This window comes from Mercenaria mercenaria, chromosome 1 (assembly GCF_021730395.1).
Source record: "Mercenaria mercenaria strain notata chromosome 1, MADL_Memer_1, whole genome shotgun sequence".
In the NCBI taxonomy this organism is placed as follows: Eukaryota; Metazoa; Mollusca; class Bivalvia; order Venerida; family Veneridae; genus Mercenaria; species Mercenaria mercenaria.
This window is the reverse complement of record NC_069361.1, coordinates 54,630,155-54,654,066: the sequence shown is the minus strand read 5'-3', so window position 1 is coordinate 54,654,066 and position 23,912 is coordinate 54,630,155. Positions and strand designations below refer to the sequence as shown.

General features: G+C 36.7%; 1 protein-coding gene across 4 annotated transcripts; it reads right to left on the bottom strand.

Annotated features, from left to right (window-relative positions):
- Nucleotides 1-1,705: 1,705 nt before the first annotated feature.
- Nucleotides 1,706-23,753, bottom strand: LOC128558524 (uncharacterized). 4 transcript variants are annotated; one of them, XM_053548102.1, is made up of 14 exons: nt 23,616-23,753; nt 17,569-18,232; nt 17,368-17,405; nt 13,813-14,016; nt 11,573-11,713; nt 8,267-8,432; nt 7,394-7,657; nt 5,587-5,642; nt 5,018-5,248; nt 4,568-4,723; nt 4,128-4,296; nt 3,237-3,446; nt 2,906-3,003; nt 1,706-1,905 (listed from the first exon to the last, which is right to left on the bottom strand). In XM_053548102.1, the coding sequence occupies exons 2-14, from the start codon at nt 18,218-18,220 to the stop codon at nt 1,858-1,860; spliced, it is 2,433 nt and encodes an 810-aa protein (XP_053404077.1). In that variant the 5' UTR covers nt 18,221-18,232; nt 23,616-23,753; the 3' UTR covers nt 1,706-1,857. The 4 variants fall into 4 exon arrangements, with proteins under 4 accessions (XP_053404077.1, XP_053404081.1, XP_053404075.1 ...); XM_053548106.1 differs by lacking the exon at nt 23,616-23,753 and adding an exon at nt 21,182-21,332 and having other exon boundaries at nt 2,879-3,003; XM_053548100.1 differs by lacking the exon at nt 23,616-23,753 and adding an exon at nt 21,182-21,332.
- Between the last annotated feature and the right edge of the window lie 159 nt (nt 23,754-23,912).

Here is a 23,912-nt window from a genome sequence, read left to right as displayed (position 1 = left end):
TTCCTTTCCAGGTAGAGATAAAAAAACATCTAGAATCTGAAAGTAACTTCTATGTTGTACCACAGAAAAGTGCTCTTGGTTTTTCCTTACAGTCAATTATAAAATAGTTACAATATAAGTAATTGATAGTAACAACAAAGGGAAGTTAATTTAGAAAAGAATCTAAGTCCACACAAAAATTCTTACCAGGTAGAGATATGTCAGAAAACACCTAAAATTGCAGGTAACATGTATGTACTACAGAAAAGTGGTCTCAAATTTTCCCTACGGTCAGTAATAGGAAGTTACAATATGTGCTATTTATAGTAACAACAAAGGGAAGTAATTCTAAACAAGGAACCTGGTTAATGCGCAAGACACTCAACTCATAATGGTGAAAAATTGTGCCAAGTTACACCAAAATCCCTCCATGCATGAAAAAGAAATGCTCCGGACAATGTCATTCTTGTATCTGATTATTGGCCTCGAAGTGTGACCTTGACCTTAGTACTACGGACCTGGTTCTTGCGCATGACGCCACGTCTTATGGTGGTGAACATTTCTGCCAAGTAACATCAAATCCCTCCATACATGAAGAAAAAATGCTCCGGACAAATTTGTCCTTGTATCTGACATTTGACCTCTAAGTGTGACATTGACCTTAGACCTACGAACCTGGTATTTGCGCAAGACTCTTGATGGTGAACAATTGTGCCAAGTTACATCAAAATCCTTCCATGCATGAAGACGAAGTCATTCTTGAATTGGGAGAGCGTTGGTCTACAGATCGCGGGCCGCGAGTTCGATCCCCAGGCGGTGCGCATGTTCTCCGTGACGATTGATAAAAGACACTGTCTGAAACCATTCGTCCTCCACCTCTGATAATTCATGTGGGGAAGTTGGCAGCTATTTGCGGAGAACAAGTTTGTTCTTGTACAGAATCCAGAAACACTAGTTAGGTTAACTGCCCGCCGTTACATGACTGAAATACTTTGACATTAGATCTTGGGACCTGCTTTGTGTGCATGACATTCCCTTTCATGATGATAAACATTTGTGCCAAGTTACATCAAAATCCCTCCATGCATGAATAAGAAATGCCCCGGACAAAGTTTGTGGATGTCGCCCGCCCTTCCTCCCGCCCGCCAAGGGTTTTCCCATAATACGTCCGGTCTTTTAGACGGGCATATACAAATCAGACGAGATGAAATCTTCTATGAAAAAGCCTAACTATCCAATTTGTAAGTTTGAAATGTAACATGATGATGTCATATGTGCATCTGTCTAAAGCAAAAGGATCTTTTGTTATACTCGATAAACAATTGACTTTCTTGCACAACTGTCGTTTAAGTCTGTTTGTGAAAAACATACAAGGTGAATTGCAGATTTATTTTAAAACAGCAATTTACAATTCAGTTGAAGTTTATTCGTTTGTCGAGGTTTGACGCCCAGTACAACTGACACAATATTTGAATTGTGATAAGAACTTACTTGATTATCTTGATAAATACCGGTAACTTATGTACAGCACTGGTTTACACTCTCCACTTTCACCTTAAAAGGTGTTTTTACAGACACTATACGAAATAAAGGCGTTCATTGAATTCATTGATTTATTAAAGAAGTCACACGACTCTAAAAAAATAATATACAGAATCGCAACTGGCCGTTTAAAACTGAAAAAAAAAACACAAAAAAAACACCAAATAACAAAACAACATCTTCATCAATAAACGATATTTTAATGGTTGTCACATGATTAAACGAGATTTCGTTCTCTGTTCTTGTGATATTTTCAGATATTGCAGATCTGTTTCTTTTTACAGGTCTTTGTAAAACTTGAGACAGCAAAATATATTGTTTCGTCTGTTACCGCTTTCATCTTGATAGCAATGCCCTTGGTATACGCCTCTGGAGATTTTGTCTCTGAAAATATACGAGTTGAATAAATATTAAAGAATTTCAAATAATGTTTATATTTAACGCATTTCCGTGTTAAAATGTTTTATTTATTTTTTGTTGGGTTTAACGTCGCACCGACATAATTATAGGTGACGTGACGACTTTCCAGCTATGATGGTGGGGGAAGACCCCAGGTTCCCCTCCGCGTGCATTATGTCATCACGAGCGGAGCGGGCACCTGGGTAGAACCACCAATCTTCCGCAAGCCAGCGGGATGACTTTCTCATATGAAAAAGGCAAAGCACCGAGTGAGGCTCGAACCCACATCGGCGAGGGGCAAGTGATTTGAAGTCAGCGACCGTAACCACTCGGCCACGGAGGCTTCCCTATCAAAATATATCAATTTATAACTGAAGCAAAAATTAAACATGTTGATAAATTTGACTGATCTTGAATGGAATTGTACTACATGTGCGTAAATTATATTAAGTATATGATCACCTCCCACTAAATGCCAATCATCTTGAAGTCTGTGGGTTGTTTTCGGATTTAGAAAACTCCTCACTTTTTGGGTCATTGCTATGGCCAGATATATGAAAAACCTGCTAGTATAACTCGATGGAACAGAATGAACTGTTTATTTGACTCTGTTTCCTATAAATCCCTCTTAATAAATCAACAATTATCAATCTATATTTGATATTGTGCTGAATATTTTCCAGACGAGCTTCTAATGAACAAGTTTAGGTTGTTAGAATTAACATATATGTATTTATGTCCAATAAAATTATTATATGCCGGGCTACGGATATCTACAACCTCAGACCTAATGACCATGCAAATCGTCACTCAGTACTTAAATCAAACTCAATCAGACGTATTTCTTGTATTCATTATTGAGCAAGCTTGGTGAGGCAATTAAATAAATCCACCTACAAAACGAAATGCTATATTTCAGATAACCCTATGCAATTAAGTCTTTGTTTACATATCTCACCAAGGTTGAATAACAATTAATTTATGCCTCTGATCCATTTTCTTCGTTATCACCATCATCAGTATCTTCATCATCCATATCCTCCAAATATTCTTTTCCAAGTTTCAGAATTTCCCTGAATGCCGCTGAAACAGACAAAAAATATTTTATTTAGATAAAAAACAACAAAGATTGAAGTTCACTAATGCATGTACCGATAACGAAAAGGGATCAAAGTATATTCATATTCAACTTTAGTTAATCAAAATTAAGCCAGATTTGAAATATATACTATAACTACATATACTGTACAATATAATTGAAATTCTTTTTATTTGAATACTTTTATAAATTATCTTGTAATATTTTGTCGACATACATATAAGTAACGCATCAGATTCTGGAACAACTGTATCTTCATGTATATAGTTTATCACCGGGAACATTTTGCTTTGCTTAAACTTAAACATGTCGATGAGTTTGTCTTTGTTTTCTTTTAAGATCTTGTTATCAAAAACATGAAGTTTGCACTCTTCCACAGCATCGCTCAACAAATCACCTTTCGTCAAAATGGCTACATAGGGAATATCTGGAAGTAAAAACGCTACAAAGTTAACGGTCTTTGCGCACTTGTATGGAACTTTTCGATGAATACCGCAATAAAACAAAATACTTTTTACCTATTTTCAGTCAGACAACTGAGTGCTAAGGAACCAGAATATTGTAATTTTAATACATATTAGAACTGTATTAAACAATAATTAGCACGTCCCTTGCTTGAGGACCTACATTTAAAAGTACAAAAATATTCACAATTTACAGTCATATTATGTTAACATGTTCAGTTTTCACATGATCGGAGGAGGACCACATTTACTATCAAAGGTATAGCTTAAGATAGACAGTAAACTGGCTAATATCTTTTATAGTAATGGTCATTTGTACATTTTACTTTTACTGAATATGATACTGTACTAGAGCAGTTTGAGCACTGTCCTGGTGTTTTTTTAAGAAACCATATTACAGCTTAAGTTACATCACCCTCTTGTCAGCTTTTGTTGGAGGAAATGTCATGTAAAATAACGAGGAAGAAGCAAGGGTGAGCACCTTTATATCAAAAGCGACAGTGAGTAAGGTTTATGGACATACCTGAACTTCTTACAGACAATGGCTAATCAAAAGCAAATTTGACATTTGGGACAAGTCGATGTAAAACAATTTAACTGCCTTGATCCCGAATACCTTTACTAACATCTAAATGGATATGTACCTTTATCAAGAAGCCAACTTTGCAGAGACTTGAACGTTTCCTGTATATTAACTGGCAGCTCGTCCGCTGGCGTAGAGATATCAAAAACAAAACAAACGCAGTGAATTTTGTCGTTCTTTTGAGGTCGATGCTTGAATCGCCTTGAATCTCTTTTTATTCCGTCTTTTATCTAAAAGTTCACCACAAAGGATTCATAGAAGAAGTTTGTTATTTTAAATGTCTGTACACAGACACAAGAAGATCAGGAACAGTTAGACGTATCTGATTCAAAGAACCTGAAAGACTATTCTCATCACTATGCAATGTATTTATGTAGAAAACATTTATGCAATACTGAAACATAAATTTTTATGTGTCTTAATGCCAAAAACCCTATTATGTAGGGTAACAGAAGTTTAGTTTTAGATTAATTAATTGCCGTTACTGCAGTGAAAAATTACCTTGAATCTGTTTGGCACGTGACCCTGAATCACATATTTGACGGCATCTAACTGTATGCCACCAGATTCTTGAAAACCAGGTAGATCGCCTATGTAGACATTGCTGCCTATTATATCCTCTGATTCGTGTTTGTACTTCATCTGATACATTTGAAACTGAAAACAGAATTAAAATGTGAAGTATGAATGTTTCCTTCGAATTAAATGTACATGTTTGAGAAACGCTACCCTTTACGTGTAGCAAACCACTTTATGAACTTATCGGACAACCTGATATATTATTATTGAATGATTGATTATTTCTATGAAGGTAGTGCATATTATTGTTATTTCAATATTTTTCTCAATCATCACATCAACTATTTTACGCTTACCACAATGATTCAGACAGAAATCTAATTTCAGCAAAAATAAATTTTAACACAACTATTTTCAAAACATGTGACCTACCCTCTCCGTAGTTGAAACTAAATGACCACCCTGCGATTTTCTACCGGTTGCATACCCTCCTGCAGCCTTTGAATATATTTCATCTCTTAATGCCGATGATATTGAATCAATAAAGCTCGTTTTACCACTATGCACCGCTCCAATACAGAGAACGCGCAGAACATCATCGCCAAGCTCTGTCAGTTCTCCACCAAGCTTCATAAGAACAACTTCCTTCTCGTTTTCATGTCTCTGTAAACACGAATCAGCAAATCAAGTTATAAAGGTCATTCATAACTATGTAGTGAAAGCATACAATAACATTTACAGTAACAAATCATGCGTCAATGCAATAAATGTACATGTTCACAAGTTCGAATATGTACAACAATGTCACACATAAAGCAGAATAGCTTTTAAGGTACACGACATAACCATCATTAAGGAATCCCTTTACTCTAATTTAGCAAGGGAAATTGTTAGTTCTACGCTTGCTTGTAAGTTATTAGTTTGTTGTGAGTTACTCTTTTATATCTTAGACATTCTGTATAGAATGAAATTTTACTGTGACCTGATCTGAAAAGTCTTACCGGTATATGCAGTTTGTTTGCGCGATCTGACCACCTGTCAAGTTTTGACGCCATTTCTGAAACAAGAGTGCCAGAATGTCACAATAGACGCCCGTCACAGCAAATTTCTTTACACTAGCACCTGTATTTGCAAATGGAATTTTAATTTTCTAGTTGTTTACATTGTTGTTGTTTTTTTTTAGAAATTATTGTAATTCTTTTATTTTTTTAAGTCCACAAAAAATCCTTACAAGGTAGAGATACCTTAAAATACACCCAAAATTTGAAAGTAACATCAATGTTGTACCACAGAAAAGTGGTCTTGGTTTTTCCCTACGGTCAATTATAAAAAAGTTACAATGTAAGTTATTTATAGTAACAACTAAGGGAAGTTAATCTTTAAAGAGAAAAAAAAATAAAAAAAAAAAAAAATAAAAAAAATTACAAGTCCATACAAAAATCCTTTCCAGGTAGAGATAGCTCAAAATACACCTCAGAATTGGATGTAACATGCATGTTGTACTACAGAAAAGTAGTCTCTATTTTTCCCTACGACTTGTAATGAAAAAGTTACAATATAAGCTATTTATAGTAACAGCAAAGAGAAGTAATTCAAAAGAAGGGACCAGTGCATCACACTCCGTCTCATGATGGTGTACAATTGTGCCAAGTTACATCAAAATCCCTCCATGCATGAAGAAGAAATGCTCCGGACAAAGTCATTCTTGTATCTGACCTTTGGCCTCTAAGTGTGACCTTGACCTTAGACCTAGGGACCTGGTTCTTGCGCACGACACTCCGTCTCATGCTTGTGAACATTTGTGCCAAGTTGTATCAAAATCCCTCAATGCATGAAGAAGAAATGCTCCGGACAAAGTTTTCATTCTTGTATCTTTGACCTCTAAGTGTGACCTTGACCTTACCCCTAGGGACCTGGTTCTTGCGCATGACACTCCGTCTCATTATGGCGAACAACTGTGCCAAGCTACATCAAAATCCTTCCATGCATGAAGAAGATATTCTCCGGACAATGTCATTCTTGAATTTTTTATTCTTGTATCCTTTGGCCTCTAAGTGTGACCTTGACCTTAGATCTAGGGACCTGGTTTTTGCGCATGACACTCCGTCTCATGATGATGAACAATTGTGCCAACTTTCATCAAAATCCCTCCATGCATGAAGAAGATATGCTCCGGACAAAGTCATTCTTGAATTTGACCTTTGACCTCTAAGTGTGACCTTGATCTTAGACCTAGGGACCTGGTTCTTGCGCATGACACTCCGTCTCATGATGGTGAACAACTGTGCCAAGTTTCATCAAAATCCCTCAATGCATGTAGAAGATATGCTCCAGACAAGGTATGTGGACGCCGCCCGCCCGCCCGCCAGGGGCGTTCCCATAATACGTCCCGTTTTTCAAACGGGCGTATAAAAAGAAGCATACATTAGTAGTAAAACCTGGTTTAACAAATTGGTATCATGCCATCTGCATCTCTTTCATATGCACTTTGGACTACGAATGAATGTAACGGAAAGAAGACTTTTTGAAGCATAATCGGCACCTCTGATGTGCAATTAAAACAAAAACATTGCTCAAACAAATTCTCTAAAGTTTAATGAACTACGTATGCTAAGTGTGGGCTTGTGTTTGTGTGTTTTAGCGCGTTACATGTGTTTATGTGTCCATTTGCATGTGTACGGAATGTGGAAATGATCGGACTGGTGATGAAAGCAATCACACCATAGGTATAAAGAGGAGTGTATCAAGGAGTCGTCAAAATATCATAAATAGCTGCTTGAATATATCTAAGTTCAATAGCATATATACCTTTATGGTTTTCTAGGTAGTCCTTTGTCAGTCTGACCATTGCATCTAATGCTTGCATGGCTAGTCTGTCCTTTCCATCCTTAATTTCTTCATCATTCACGTAATTCACAATAGGAAAAATATATTTCTCTTGTATACCAAAGAAATTTGACACTGTGTTCGTGGCGTCGCGAGCTTTGGGACTTCTGTACACTCGATTAGCATCTTCAGATATCTTTGGACAAAGATCATCAAATTTTGTTGCCACCACAACCATAGGCAATCCTTTTAAGTAATAAATGAAAACAAATAAATGTAATCATCAATGTAACCGAGGCACCTATAGCCCGCCATATAGCATATAATTAAGCATACTTATAGATACTGAACGATGTAGGTAACAATTTACTTGGCGCAAACACTCATATTGAGCTATCACAATTCTTACTACTTACTAATGTTTTGTCCTTACCTTCATTTATGAAGACGAATTCGTGCAAATTATTTGTTTTTGGTTGAAAACAACTGTTAATTCTAGGGTTTCAGTTAAGTCGTTTCGCCTGTCAGCATGTTCTTTTATAAGCGAAAGAGGTCGTAGTCATATCGTTTTAAAGCCTAACCGTTTTTTTTTCCTGAATTTTTATACGTTTGCAAAATGGACAATTATTGGTTACTTATGAAAACTTCTTGAAATTGACAGAATTTAATACAAAAGACAGAAACAACAACAAGACAAAAAAACGTTAGTGCACTAGGATACTTAACACTCAGCATGCACACCTGTACATTTTCAACCTACGCTGCAAAGTGAAATTAGTAAAAAATGTTAGATCTTCTACATCAACTTGAATTATAACGAAACGTTTATACATGATCTGTAATTCTTATATTTACCCTTCTTGTTGATAGATTTCTGTATGACAGTGATTCGCTTATGGAGGTCATCAGTGATAGTGTCTAAATTCGAAGTTCCTGTAACGAAGCACACCAAATGTATTTGGTCTTTAAGACTGCCATTTAACAGTACATCCTCTCTAACAGGAGCTGGCTGATCTGGAAACTAAAGACAAAAAAAAACGTAATATCCGAAATCATATATAAAATTGATTTTCAAACTTTAATTCAAAATATCATTATTTCTACGGTGGCATGTTAAGGACATGCATTTATTTTATTTAAGATTAACTGATCTCGTCCGCACAGGGGTCCTGAAATATTTTCAGAGTCTACTTGTCCACGGACAAGTTGGGCCCACAAATCCACTTGTCCGTACCTAAGAAGAACTTGTCCGTACTTTTTAGTTTAAAAAGGAAAGGATCAGCATTATCATTACTAAATAAACAAATAATACAAACATACACTTCTGTTGACTTCTATTTTGACTTATATAAAGTTTTTATGTTATGACTAGAACCATCCATTTGAAAATATGTTATAACTAGCAAGCTAAGTGACTAGAACATCCACTTGAAAATATGTTACGACTAGCAAGTTTAGTGAGTAGAGAATAATTAAGAACACTTGAACACATGCCATTGACAAAAATAATCTCAGTATGCCTAGAATTTCTACCCTGGTCCCATAACATTCACTGAATACTGCACTGGTCTTTCAGGGGTCCTGAAATAAGCTGTCCGAGTTGTTAAATGTCAAAACAATCGGCTCAAAAATTAAGCCACAAAGTTTGGCTACTAAACTTTACCTAGCTAACCGATTTTCTGAAAATCAAAAATGAAAGTAGATAACGGGAATCCCCACAGACTGGCACTCATTTTCAACTTCACGGTATAATTTTCCAATAATGATCATTAAATGTAGTAAACCAGTCCAAGTGTCTATAAATGGCTGTATACATTTTTGTTTTGATAATTTAAGGGTCATAAATGATCACAAACAGATTAGATATTGCCTTTAGGCATGCGGAAATCACAGATGACGCCGATTAGTTTCGTTTTCATAAAATGTTTACCACGGAAATTTTACTTGTCCCCGGACAAGCCAGCTTCTAAAAACTGCTTGTCCGGACCGAGGAATGCACGAATCGGACAACTCGGACAGCTTATTTCAGGACCCCTGCCGCACGACATCTTACTTCGAACGCATGGCATCTTATCTCCAGTGCACTTCATCTTATCGCGCGCACGATAACTTATCTCGAGCACACGACATCTTATCTAGTGAGCTGGACATTTCATCTCGTGAGCACGACATCTTATCTCGGGCGCACGGCATCTTATCGCGAGTACACGACATCTTATCTCATGCGCACAAAATTTTAGCATTTTGAAATTGGCATGGCACACCGGCCTTCTCTGGGCTCAACACAAAAATACAGTAAAAGTTTTACAGAAACAGAAACCCGCTCCCTAAAAGATAAAACTGAAAGTAATTGTAATAAAATCAAATCATTTAGCTGATGGCTATGGTGGCTGATTTGTGCCATTTTCTTATTTCGTTCTATCGCAGCAACACAATGACAAACGTTTGTTATGGCGCCCCGCCGAACGTTGTCCCCCACTGAACGTCGCCCCGCCGAATGTTGCCCCGACAACCGCTGCCCGCCGAACGTCGCCCCGTCAACTTTGTCTGGTTGTCTTCCGGGATGACATGATTGTATTAATTTGATTGACTACAAAAGGCGGTAACAGTTATGGATAGTTATGATATATTTTTCACCCCACTCCCCTGACCCCGTTCCCACATCATTCAATCAATCAGCGAGAACATCAGTGACATGATGTGTAACTTTTGATTAAAAATCTTTTTCATGACATATAGATACAAAGCAATATGCATACGTGCGTGCGTTTGTCCGTCCGTCCGTTCAAAATACTTTATGCTTTGCTCAGTGAGATGGATTCGAGCGAATTTACGGTCTCTTTCTAAAACGTCAGTGTCTCACTTAGCTGTTGGAGTTGAACAAGGGTCATGCTTACATGAAACCATCTCACTGAGACAAGCATAAAACATTATAGTATTTTTCCAATTTAGGACAAAATATATAAACGAACGGATGGACGGACCTGGCATCCCCTAACGTGAAAAGATAACGTTTGGTGGGGTGACGTTTTGCGTGGTGACGTTCGGCGAGGCGACGTTCGGCGGAGCGCCATTATGACGTTTGTCATTGTGTCGCTGCGACAGAACGAAATAACAAAATGGCACAATTCTGCCAACTTGGCCATCAGCTAAATTTTTTTTTCACTAGTAGTTTCATTTTTATCTTTTGGGGAGCGGGTTTCTGATTATAGAAAAAATAACACTGTAGTTTTGAAATGAGCCCATAAAAAGCAATTTTCAAACGCTAAAATGTCTTGCGCCCGAGATAAAATGTTGACCGCACGAGATGAAATGTCGTACGCTCAAAATAAGACGTCAAGCGCACGAGATAAGATGCCGTACGCACGAAATAATTTAATCTTATAAAAATAAATGCATGTCCTAAACATACCACCGTATAATTTCTATATGGAATGTGTTAATAAGAGGTTAATATACGGCTTGGTTGTGTCTTCTTGTCATAATGGCACACCAAGTGGTATAATTGCCCGAGGGCCAATATGAAACTAGGTGTGCCATTATGGCTAGAAGGCACAACCAGCCGTTTATTAACATTTTTGTTATATACCTTCATTTCATATTTATCTTGGTATTTTCATTTCACGTATTTTCCCAAAAACTTAAAAGCCTTATTTGTATTGCTTTTTTCATCAACAATGCCGTCAATATTTGAAATTGATCTGAAATTGATTCGGCACCTTTTCAACCGGGTTTTGACGTTGCTACATGACGTCAACGCGCTGACGTTCCGGTTAATACCCGGGGCCATTATGATTATGGCGCGTGAGGCGCACTGCGCCATTATGGATTCGTCAACAGAGGCCGTAATGACCGTTTTAAACGGCTATTTTGTTACTATTTATAGTAACGTATATAATAAAATATAATGTTAAAGTAACGCTGGTCAAGGAAATATCGGGTATATAAAATGAGCGTTTTCCATTCCAAAGCAGTTTTTATTTTCATGTCTCTTTTTAACATCTCCACTTTATATAAACAATGATTAGTCATTCATTACAATCAACGGACTTTTATGTGAATATTTAGATTATACTTGATGCTATAAATCTGACGATTGTCGTTTTTAGAATGATATAACAGTAGCAGCGGCAATTACAAAGTTTATCTATTATAACTTACGCTAAATCCAACTGGCAACCTGCCGTTGAGAAGCAATTCAAATTCATGGTCATATCCTCTTTCAGCCTCGAATCCTCTTATGTCAAAAATTCGAAGGTTCAGTTGCTTTCCACTTCTTGATTTAAGTTCATAAGCATGAATCTTTAAACAAATTTAAAACTTAGGTTTACAACATCTAATAATAGACACGAATCTGCAAATATTCATACTGTGTATAAATATTTGTCGTGGTGTTTTACATCAGATTATCATAGTATCATTCAAACAAAAAATTTAGTCTCGTAAACCTTATAGTAAAATACAGGACAGAAAAACGCATAACACCAGCCCAAAGTCCGAAAAAAAGATTAGTACAGACCAGAAACGTGACATTTTATTGAAAAAAGTTAAATGCAATTTACAAAGAGTGATGACGGACTGAACATACGTTTTTCTATCAAAAGTATTTACATTCAACCGTTTTAAAAGGTCACAATAGCATAAATAGTATTCCCTATATATTCTATATAAAACTGACATTTTTTATTGAGCTACCAAACATAGTTACACCTATTTCAGAGAACAAATCCTTACCTCATTTTAAATAGTTATGGTAAAACTGATATAAAATGAGCAGAAAAGTAGGGGTAATGTATCTTCTAAGAGAGATTTCTCTTGTCACATTTGCTTACAGTAAAATCACATCAAAATCACACTGCTGTGAAGTACTACTCATACTAAAATTGAGCTCCACTTCACCAAATACAACCTGCATTCCCATTTTCTACCAAAATATCATAAATACATCCACAATGAAATTTAAACAGAAACTAGCTTTAATTTAGACCTCTGTTGCCATGCCAAGTGAAAAATTAGTGTTATAAAACCTGTCCGCCATTGCGCGACCAGATGGCTCCTACGCTGGTTCCTTTACTACAGTTAAGCCTAAAAGCGCATGACCTGTTACGTATAGTTATTCTAATGATTAATTTTGAGATAAATTTGAGATATACACGCGTAAAAACGGAGTAAATAATTCAGGGCGTACATTAAATTTGTTACAGTAAATGTGGTATCTCTTTCGGTCGTAAAAACAATTTAGACGTTTAAATATTTACTTATGGCATCCGATTAAAGGGTCACTACAAAAAACAAGAGCTGTCACTATTGGTGCCAAATGCCCCCAAAGTAGGCTCAAGAATGCCACAGATGTATGCGCAAAAAATCACATATCATTTTGTGACCTTGACCTTGACCAAAGAGGCCTGAGTCATAAGCGTGACACATCTCAATATGGTTAACATTTGTGTCGACTTATTTTCAAATCCCTTGATAAATGGCACAGTTATGGACCAGACAAGAAACACCTTTGACTTCTAAGTGTGACCTTGACCTTGGATCAAGGGGTCTGGGTTTTGCGACTGACACCTCATCTCACTATAGGGAACATTTATGCCAAGTAATTTCAAAATCCCTTCATCAATGACAGAGTTATGGACCGGACAAAAACAGACTATGTTAACCTTTGACCTCTTAGTGTGACCTTGACCTTGGATCTAGGGGTCTGGATTTTGCGACTGACAACTCATCTCACTATAGGGAACATTTATGCCAAGTAATTTCAAAATCCCTTCATCAAAGCCAGAGTTATGGACCGGACAAAAACAGACTATGTTAACCTTCGACCTCAAAGTGTGACCTTGACCTTGGAGCTAGGGGTCTGGGTATTGCTCATGACACGTCGTCTCATTATGAGGAACATTTATGCCAAGTAATTTTAAAATCCCTTAATGAATGGCAGAGTTATGGACCGGACACGAAACAAACCCTGTTAACCTTGGACTTCTAAGTGTGACATTGGCCTTGGAGTTAGGTGTCTGGGTCTTGCGCATGACACATCGTCTCATTATGGTAAACATTTATGCCAAGTTTTCTCAATATCCCTTCATGGATGGCAGAGTTATGGACCGGACAAGAAACAGACCATGTTAACCTTTGACCTCTAAGTGTGACCTTGACCTTGGAGCTATGGGTCTGGGTCTTGCGAATGACACATCGTCTCATTATGGTAAATATTTATGCCAAGTTATTTCAAAATCCCTTTATGAATGGAAGAGTTACAGCCCGGACAAAAATTTACCGGACGGACGGACGGTCAGTGCGATTTTAATATGCCCACCTTCGGGGGCATAAAAAGATATTGTCTGCTAATAACATACATAAGTAAAGAAATACCCAAAGAAATAATAAAAGTGTATCACCTCATTCGTAACACTTGTTGGCGCATCTCTTGCAGGGGCGTGTGATTTCACTGAGCCCGTGAAAACAGTTGCCAGCGTGTTATAGAAGCTCGACTTGCCAGAACCAATCACCCCAACAAGTAGTATATTGTATGTTTTTATACCAAGACCAGGGAGGGGTTCTAAATTTTCAAGAATCCTTCTCATTTCATCAATTTCTTTGTCCTGTAAAATGTCTACAGTATTGTTATCGTTACGTAACAAAGAAATAATGTTTTGAATAAAACAAACAAATAGAAGAATTAACAAAAACCCCTAACCGCAGTACACATCCTGTTTCAAGAAAAGGAAGAAATTGCAAAGTTTTTTTTTTGATACAGTGATACAGTTACAGTTTTACAAATGATCTTTTTACAGATTTTAGTTAATAACTATTAAATCTATATATTTTACAACTGACTTAATCAATTAAACAAATCTCGTGTATTCAAAATACCCAGTGCCTATCAGTATATATATAATTAGAGTTCCCCGGTTGATTATATTAGTCATGATGCCTGTGAAAGTTGGTACTACGCTGGGCCGGATCCAGAAAGTTTTGACTGGGGTTGGGTGGGGGTCATCAGTCTTGAACGAAGACGTGATCACCGAGGCGCATAGCAACGTATTGGACGTGGAAAGCGTGGGGGGGGGGGGGGGGGGGGGGGTGTGCGTGCCTTTGCCCATGTTATCTAGGGTTCAGGGGAGGGGGGGGGGGTGTCTTCTCCTGGATTGTTTTTAAATACAGGTATGAAATGGTATCATTTATAAGGTGCATTTATTGGATCACCCCCTGAAAAAATTTTAAATACAGGCATAAAATGGTGGCCTCTGGTGCATTTTTAGGTCTAAATTTTGAGGTATTAGAGGGGTAGGGCCTACGTTACTCCCCTCTTGATTGTGTTGCTCTCCCTGGAAAATTTTGAAATACAGGTATGAAATGGTGGCCTCTGGTGCATTTCTGGGTCTCCTTTGCCAAAATAGTAGGGTGCATGTTTGATGAGTATAGGTCACTTCTCAGCCAACTGGAGGGGGAGGCATGGGTCCCCTCGGTCCAGCCCTGGATTCGGGCCTGCTACGCTTTCTATAAGTGTCCCGACGTAGGCCTACTGTTTAGCATGCGTTCGTAAATACATGGTGTCAGTATGACGTCTTGAGTAATATCGTTTTTATTATACCTCTGTTTTGTCTACAATGATAAAATCTCGTTACCCGAGAAAGAAATATTTTTACTATCAAAACATTTTCAACCTTTTTGACACGTGACCAAGTGAAAGTGACTGTCAGGTCATGTGACCACGCTGATATTTTGAATGTCATATAAGGGCAATTAACAGCTTCAAGTTTTTAGCCATATGATTGCCTCCCTTGTAGTGAAATAATGTAGTGACGTCACTATTCAATGTGTACATAGGCGATTACCGCGCTATTTTAAAGGTGAAGCTATGGTGGCTGATTTCTGCCATTTCGAGTTTTCGCCCCGTGACCCCGCCGAGCGAAAACACGAGAATTAAGAAGTTAAAATGGCGGGGGCGCGGGGCGAAAACTCGCTATTTAGCGGGGGCGCGGAGCGAAAACACGATAATTAGCAGGGTCGCGGGACGAGAGTTAGTAACTGGTATGTCGGGGGCGCGTGGCGAAAACACGATAATTAGCGCTGCTTAAACGCCGAGTTTTCGCACCGCGCCCCCGACATTCCAGTTCCTAAATCTCTCCCCTCGACCCCGCTGATTATCGCCGAGCGAAAACACGAAAATTAACAAGATAAAATGGCGGAGGCGCCAGGCGAAAACTCGCTATTTAGCGGGGGCGCAAAGCGAAAACACGATAATTAGCGGGGGCGCAGGGCGAGATTTAGTAACTGGAATAACGGGGCGCGGTGCGAAAACTCGACGTTTAAGCAGCGCTAATTATCGTGTTTTCGTCTCGCGCCCCCGACATACCAGTTACTAAATCTCGCCCCGCGACCCAGCTAAACAGCGACTTTTCGCTCCGCGCCCACGCTAAATAGCGAGTTTTCGCCCCGCGCCCTCGCCATTTTAACTTGTTAATTCTCGTGTTTTCGCACGGCGGGGTCGCAGGGCGAAAACGCGAAATGGCAGAAATCAGCCACCATATGAAACTGCTGAATTAAATGAATTAAAACATTTTAAAACTGTTCTGACTAAATTGATTTCGGTATAATGAAATAAATATCATATGGCAGCGTGTGTGACATTGACACTGTCAACCCTCGAAACAGAATGTCAGCACTCGGCTTTCGCCTCGAGTGAAATTCTGCCCTCTGGTTGACTATATCAATATCACACAGGCTGCCATATGATATTTATATAATACACAAGAAAATCGTAAGACAAAGATAATGTAGTATTTCACGTTTAACGTTTTTGTTTACATATAGATCTATACAAATTCTATATTTTAAACACATCTCACTTATCTAAATAGCTTTTAAGGATCATGTCGTTAGGGAGTGATCATGAATACAAAAATAAACATGTAGATGCTTTAGGTAAAGAAAATACGTGATCTTGATGTTCTCCTCGTTTAAATGTGTCAACAATGTTCTTGTACTTATAAAACATACTGGCCCGGTTTATAGGCTGGTCAGGGTTACGGATATGCGATAAGTACTATATTTTGTCATTATTTTTGAGCATGGATCCCTTCAGTTTGGAACCGTCCATGTTTACAAACACGTTTGTTTATTTCACGGGGGGTCTGGCAGGGGCGGGGGTGGGTGGTATGTGTGGGGTGTGTGTGTATGTGTGTGTGTAGGGGGGGGGACCCAAAGTGTCTGTGTCCTCAGGGTGTCTGTGTCCTCAGGATGCTTAGTTTACGGCTGACTGAACCAAACAAAACTAATTTCTGGTAATGTTGAAAGACATAACATTTCGCAGACTGAAATTATTATAAGACTTTAGTCATCATCTATTAAGAAAGTTATTTTTCATCTTGTTTTATTTATAAATTACTACCTAACTACGTAACATTAAAGTATTTTCCACTTGATAAAAGCTACACTGAGTCTCGCTTCGAATACCCGTTTTGTTAAAACTCGGGTAAAGTTTAAAACTCAGACATTGTCTCTTTCTCGCGTGTAATTGCATTCAACTAGAAATTTTTCAGAAAAAAATACCATGTTGAAAAGCTAAAATCAATGTTTTTATGATAAAGTAATTCCTATAGCCACCAGACTGATGTGTAAGAATGTTTCACAAAATGGCAGACTTGTGTGATTCGTTTTCTTTTATTTTATGTAACAATGTCAAAATACGACTCTGTTTTACAGATTTTCTTCACATAACTGATTCTAATAACGTCTATGATATCTGACCTTGGACATGGACTGACTATATATCACAACTTTGAAATATATTACAATTTAGTAGCTAGTTTAAGTAATTCCTTACGTTAGTTTTGATACTTTGTAAATTACTAGTAGTAGTATTTAGGTAAGTTTCGTTATTAAGCACTGAGCTTTTTGTTACCGGATGGGATGGCCTAAATATAATACACAGGACTTAAAAAACTTACCGTTGGTTTTTTCCTCCATGGTTCAGGCAGCTGGTCATCTGAAAATTTCAAACATTAAATTTTAGCTATAATGATAATTACATTTTTTCCTATATACTGTTGATAAACTTGACTGAATGGCAGTGAACTATGCCTTATTGACTGAACATTTTAACAATGGAGTGTCAGTGCGCATGCTCAAATGTTAACGTGGAAACTTACCTACAACTTGGTACACCTCTATCCGTTTTATGATTAACATTCCCGCATTGATGTCCTTCTTGCCTGGAGATTTAACTGTGCATTTCGTCTCAAAATCGTCTTCCAATTTCTGTCTATTTCTTCCCGTTGCAGAAGCCTCTTGGTTTTGTTTCTGTTTATCTTCTATACCATAAGCACAACCGAAATTTATCGTTCCATTCAACTGTATATATCCTTCTTTCCTTTCACTTTCAGGTTTACTATCTTTTTTGAATGCCTGTAGATCATAATATTCCCAAAACAGAGAACCGCCCCCAAATGTTGGCCCAAAGTTCGCATCACAAGTAATGGCTCTATCTGCCATGTTTGCTTTGATAGGAAGAAAAACGCATTTTGCTTCGGCATGATCATTCTTGTAGAAAAGAAAGGCGTGCTCATCTCGCTTGGTTCGTTTGTTGTCCGAACACCACTCTTGGCTTGTATAACCGCCAAAAATCGTGTTGTATTTCCCATAAAGCACCGTGACTGTTGGCCCTTTCCCGTCACAGTTTACATGGAATTTCTCAACATTCACCCTGTCGGTGGAACTGTAGAGTAAGTTAAATGACTTCTTGTTCTCATCACCACTCACTTTCTTTTCAATATCTCTTAGAATACTTGAAACGTCGCTCATAGTTTACGTCAGCTGTAAAATAGGAATTATCTTATATTAACCCTTAACCTGCTAAATTTTTAAAATGGACCGGTATATCTTTCAATTTGGACAATACCATTTATCATTCAAAGGGGTGTCCACTGAAAACTTACTAACTGAAAAGCGAACAGTGCAGACAATGATCACCCGATCTTGGTTTGCACTGGTCACAAAGGCAGAATGACTGGCCGCAAGCAGGCTAAAGGTTAAGTATAATTTTAGTCATAATCTATAAATAAACTTAGTACACTAAACACATGTTAATGACATATTCAATGGTGTTTGTCTCTCTGTAATAACTGTAATAATTATCAAAAATAATCATAAAAGGTTTCATTCAACGTGGATAAAATTCCTCGGAAATTAAAAAAGTTTAAAAACAGGAACGAATGCTAACTCTATTTTATTCATTACTAGGGTTGGAAGTTCAGTGCAGGATTCGAACCCGGAAATCTGACCACTGTATATACAGAGTAAGCCTGTCATTTTGAAAATGCTGCTAGTTTATACGAATATACGATACATTTATACAGCTGTTCGACAAATTAGGCCCGAATATCTGACTAAACGTCAAAAATAAAATCGTCTGAAGGTCAGGCTCAGTGGTATTAACCGCACTTTAAAATAAGTCAAACCTGTCTATAAAGACCACTCTTGGGAGAACCAAAAACTGGTCTTTATTGGTAGGTGGTCTTTATTTACAGGTTAATGCCCCAGTACGGATTGGTACGGATTGATACGGATTACTACTTTAAGGTACTGTTATTATGATTATTAACATTATTATTTTAAATAATGTTTATAATCTTACTATGTATTAAGTATAACCACTTTTAATTTTAATTTTTGCCACAATATACTTTAAACAGTACTTTAGATATACATTTGTGTATACATTATGTAGCCTATTGTACATTGTAATTTTTACGCCAAAATGTTTGTAACGTAACGTCATCTTTTATGACGTCATATATTCATGACGTTGTTTATTTCATATCATATTTGTTGACTTCCTGATGAAGACTTAATAAATAGTCGAAACGTTGAATGAAAATGGAGTTAGCCTTGTAATTCTCCTGTACTTTAAGGTACGGCTCAGGTACGGATCGATACTGATTACTACGTTTCTATCCGTGGTCAAACGTAGCTATCCGCGCCGTATGTGTGACTGGGGTATGAAATACATGTAAATGTTAAAATGGGAAACAAAACATGTGGTCTTTAGAGGCAGGTGGTCTCTGTTCAGAGGTGGTCTTTAACACAGATTTGACTGTACAGAATATTCCTAGTTATGGGGTGTTTAGCAATGTTATTAAACATATATATATTAAAACGGCATCATCTCATTGAAGCATCTGATGCAAGTAAAATCAAATACCTAAAATTGTTCGTCCCTGTTTCGAATCGCTCCCTGCTTGTTTTATTTTTTTAATATTTGGGATCGATTTTTTTAATTTTTAACTTATTGCTTTGGAATTCGAGATGACTTATAATAAAGCAGTGCTGCTGAGAGAGGAAAATGTGTGGAAAATATCCAGGCTATGAAAAAAAAATGAAACTGAAAATTACGCTGAGGGCAGATACAAGATGTGACAGTAAACTATAGACTTGAGAACTGTCTATCATAATATGGAATAGCACTACAATTCTGTTAATAAATGTTTACTAAAATGATAGAAAAAATATAGTAATTGGAAAACCTCGCAAATAACAAAAATGTACTGAACAAGTTGAAAGAAGGCATATTCAAATGAAAATGTTAAATAAAATGCACAAGGACGGGATTTGAACCTCTTTTGAATACATACGAAATTTGACCATTTTACAAACAGAGCTATTCATTCATTTTCCATTATAATAGACACAAGATATGATAGGCAGTCCGAATATCCGATAACACGCTCAAATCAAACTCTAAGGTCGAGCTTTGAGGTCATTGGCGATCTAGTTTAAACAGCAAGGCGAAATAATTTAAACAGTCGGTTAAACTAAACAGCAAGGCGAAATAATTTAAACAGTCGGTTAAACTGAGTGTGTTGGATACTTTACATGTCGTTCTATATAAGCGCATCTTGTGTTTTTAGGCCTATATTTATATTAACGTTTTTTCCTTTCATATCATTTAAATAAAACGAAATAAGCAAGCTTTTAATAATTTCAGCTGTTCAGTAGTCATCAATGTAAACGCTATCACAATTATATGTTAACCTATTTATATTTTTGAAATATGTAATATCCATTTTAATAGCTAAAGACAATTAATAAGAAACATACGCTATAACTCAAGGTGTTCAACGAAAATCATCTAAAGTCGATCCAATTTTAATTACTCGACTCTTCCGTAGAACCCAAGAAGTCAGTTCCACAGGGGTTCAAAATTATGCCTAGGTCAAGACCCTGCTTTGTGTAAAACAATAGGTCCAGACACTTTTTCATAAAATATAGTGATTTAAAGGTTAGTGTCTGGGCCTAGGCATGAGCCGAACCTCTGTGGAAGCCACACCCAAAATGAATAAAAAAGTATTGCAGATTATCATTAAACATTGTTGTAATTAAGATGTAGCAAAAAATATTCTCAAAGTTTACTTTATTTTTGAAATTTTATCTTTTATTCCGTGGCTCGATACCGAAGGTGTGAAATTATTCCCATAAATTTTCAAAGTAAACAGATTATTTTTGCAAAAAAAGATGTTGCCGAGGTCGTAGAATAGTATTTCTATTGTGAGAAAGTAAGAACTTTCCTAAATCCTTATCTTCTGGTAAAAATAATCGCTAATATTGTACACGGTCTTTATATCGGTTAATCTCGCCAGCCCCACTGACCCTATTTACGGAAATACCGGAAAACGGGATTTATCCTTAATGTCGATATGGTCAATACAAGCAATTGAAGCTAAAAATATAACGAGCGAAAGTATATTAATAAACGTGTTAACTTACCTTATGAAAAACATTAAACTTCAAAGTAATACACAATTTACAGAGAACACCATCCAGAACTGAAACTGGTATTTTGCCTTCCAGTCATCACCGATCAACTTTCGGTTTCTTGTTATGGCGAACTTGATTAGTTTGTCACCGGTGCAGTTTTAGATACGCCACGGAACATGGTATTTAAACATTTATGTATGTTTGAATAAAACTAAATACTGAACATCCTTTCAAGCGCGATTGATATATACAAAAAAGTAAAAAGGGTTAAAAAAATGTGAAGCGGTATCAATGTACATTTTTGTAATATATATGATATCATATTATGTGATATGTGAGAATGAATAAAAAAATCCTACAATCTAGAAATTGTTCCGCATATCTTTTACAATTTATCTAATACATTTCTTGACTGATCTATGCACAGATGGCATATTTATGGCATGTTCAAATCTCTGGCCTGGCCCGGCCTGGGCCGATGAGCCCAGTTTTCGACCGGGCCGGGTCAGGCCAGGCCAGATCAGATTTTATTGTCCATACAGGAATGAATGGAATAAAACCTTAATGTACAATTACAGTACCAGCCAGTATTAACCTGTATTGTTTACTTGCTTCAGGTAGAACAGAATGAAATACAAGTCCTCTAGAGAATCATTAATTATTTTTAATTATATTATTAATTAAAAAAAAATAAAAATTCTGATTTCCACTGAAGAAAGAAGAAAACAGTGTAACTAAATGAAAACTACCCGTTTTTCTTTTCTGTAATCGAACAGTCAACTGTAACATTTAGTTTTATTACGTACGGCTAATTTCATAAATTAGTTTATCTGCTGTAATATAACTGTATTAGCTGACTTCTTAATTGTTCAGTTGAACTTTTTATGATAGTTAAATTTAATCAAGCTGATGCTACCTCAGTTTATGGGTGGGTAATAACAATGATATTCACTGTGGGGCAGGATGTTTGCATTTTAGATTACTTGATATTTTTCTAAAACAAAAATTAATTGTGCATCTAAGTTTTCGTTTTACGTTCCCGTGGCAAAGTCACCAGAGCTATTGCGAAACCCTCTCCCACCCTCTGCTGGCGCCGGCTTGCTATATCATTCATACATATGTATGTCTGTTGATCTGTATATGCCCTCATCCCATCCGGAAGGAAATAATGGTTTTCGCTTCTAGCTTCTTGAAATGTTCTCTTAGTATCCCGTCACCAAACCCCTACATTATGCCCACCACATCCCAATGTTTTACGTTTAGTTTTCGTTGTTTCTGGAAATTTGTCCTTTAGTATTTCGTCATCAAATACCTACATAGCCCGCCGCATTACACCTTTCCATCATCCCAAATAAATATTTTCTACATGTAAGTTTAGTTTCTTATGCGCCTATTGATATTGTCTCTAAGTATCACGACTCACCCCCAGCTTTATTTCAGCTACAGAAGTTTCCTGAGATGAGTCTTTTCTTTTGGTTTTTCTTTGATATAGTTTTACTTTTATTTTACTGTGTTTTTCAGTATTGTTTCATTCTTTTGAAGCCCTCATCCACAACACATTCCACATTCAAAAATAGCCGCCATTCAGAATGTGCTCGTGAAAAGCTTTTCATCTTTGTTGTCCATCTTCGCTGTCTTCTGACAGCTCTTGTTTTCATATTACCTGCTATTAGCTTAGTGAATAACTTTTTTTTATTATTGTAACTTAACATAATATTTATTCTTAATTAGTTTGTGCATGGACATGGTTTTTATTATGTAGGCCTAATACAAAATGTATGCTGTTACGTTATATGTAACAGAAATTGTCACTGTGTTTATATTATTTCTTATTGATATGTTTTACTCTAAAAGATGCTCCAGGACCTGTTTCACAGAACTTTGTAGGATTTTTTTTTTACATAATTATAACAATATAAAAGCAGTCTTACAAAAATATTCAGTAAGTGTATAACCTCAGCTACAACATTTCCTCACATTAAACTATCCCAGATTCCCGGAACGTGGGTAATAGTTAGTTCGAGGGTCATATGACAAGACAGGTCTACTCTTGATGCATGTTTTGATACTTCTTTTTAATGTATTGACATATTTTCATTGAAATATAGTTTAATTCCTTTCCTGTCAAATAATCATTAACCGTAAACATGACGAATAATTATTAAGGTTAGAGTACGGTAAAGGCTGGATAAACGAAACAAGTACGACAGCGGTTTTCGGAAAATTAAACCCGGAAGCGAAAATAAGAAAGTGCAGTTCAGTTTACAGGTAAAGAAATGAATTACATTGTTTTATAGCTTTTTTATGTTAGTGGGACGATTTTTTGTTTGCTTTCTTATATAGATGTCAGTTTTTAACATAACTTTTCTCATACTTTTCTTTCATTATTTTTGAATTGTATTAGGTAACGTAATGATAAAACACATTCACGTGTACTACTTACATATTATTTATTGTCGTACACAACAATGTCTAGTGTTAAAAAGCATTTTTGTTTAAGATTTCTCAATGCAACTGCAGCATGTGTTCCGCCATATTGATATCCGGGTAATTTTGAGGGATTTCCCCTTGATTCGGCGCCTGAACGCTCGAAAAATCAGCATCTGTCAGAAAATTAGACCAAAGTATGGTGTCCAAAAAATGACATAAACCAAAATATAAAATTACCGCAAATAATGAATTTTTAAAAAAAAAAAAATATCTAAGCAACTGTTGTATAAGCTACAAAATGAAATAATAA

Bases quoted from the DNA above. Each gene is read 5' to 3' on its own strand.
- LOC128558524 (XM_053548102.1), bottom strand. From the start codon at position 18,220: ATGAGCGACGTTTCAAGTATTCTAAGAGATATTGAAAAGAAAGTGAGT. The intron at 8,433-11,572 runs GTAAGTTATAAT...TTTTGTCTTTAG, and splicing joins GGTTGCCAGTTGGATTTAGC to TTTCCAGATCAGCCAGCTCC. The intron at 4,724-5,017 runs GTAGGTCACATG...TTCTGTTTTCAG, and splicing joins TAGTTTCAACTACGGAGAGG to TTTCAAATGTATCAGATGAA.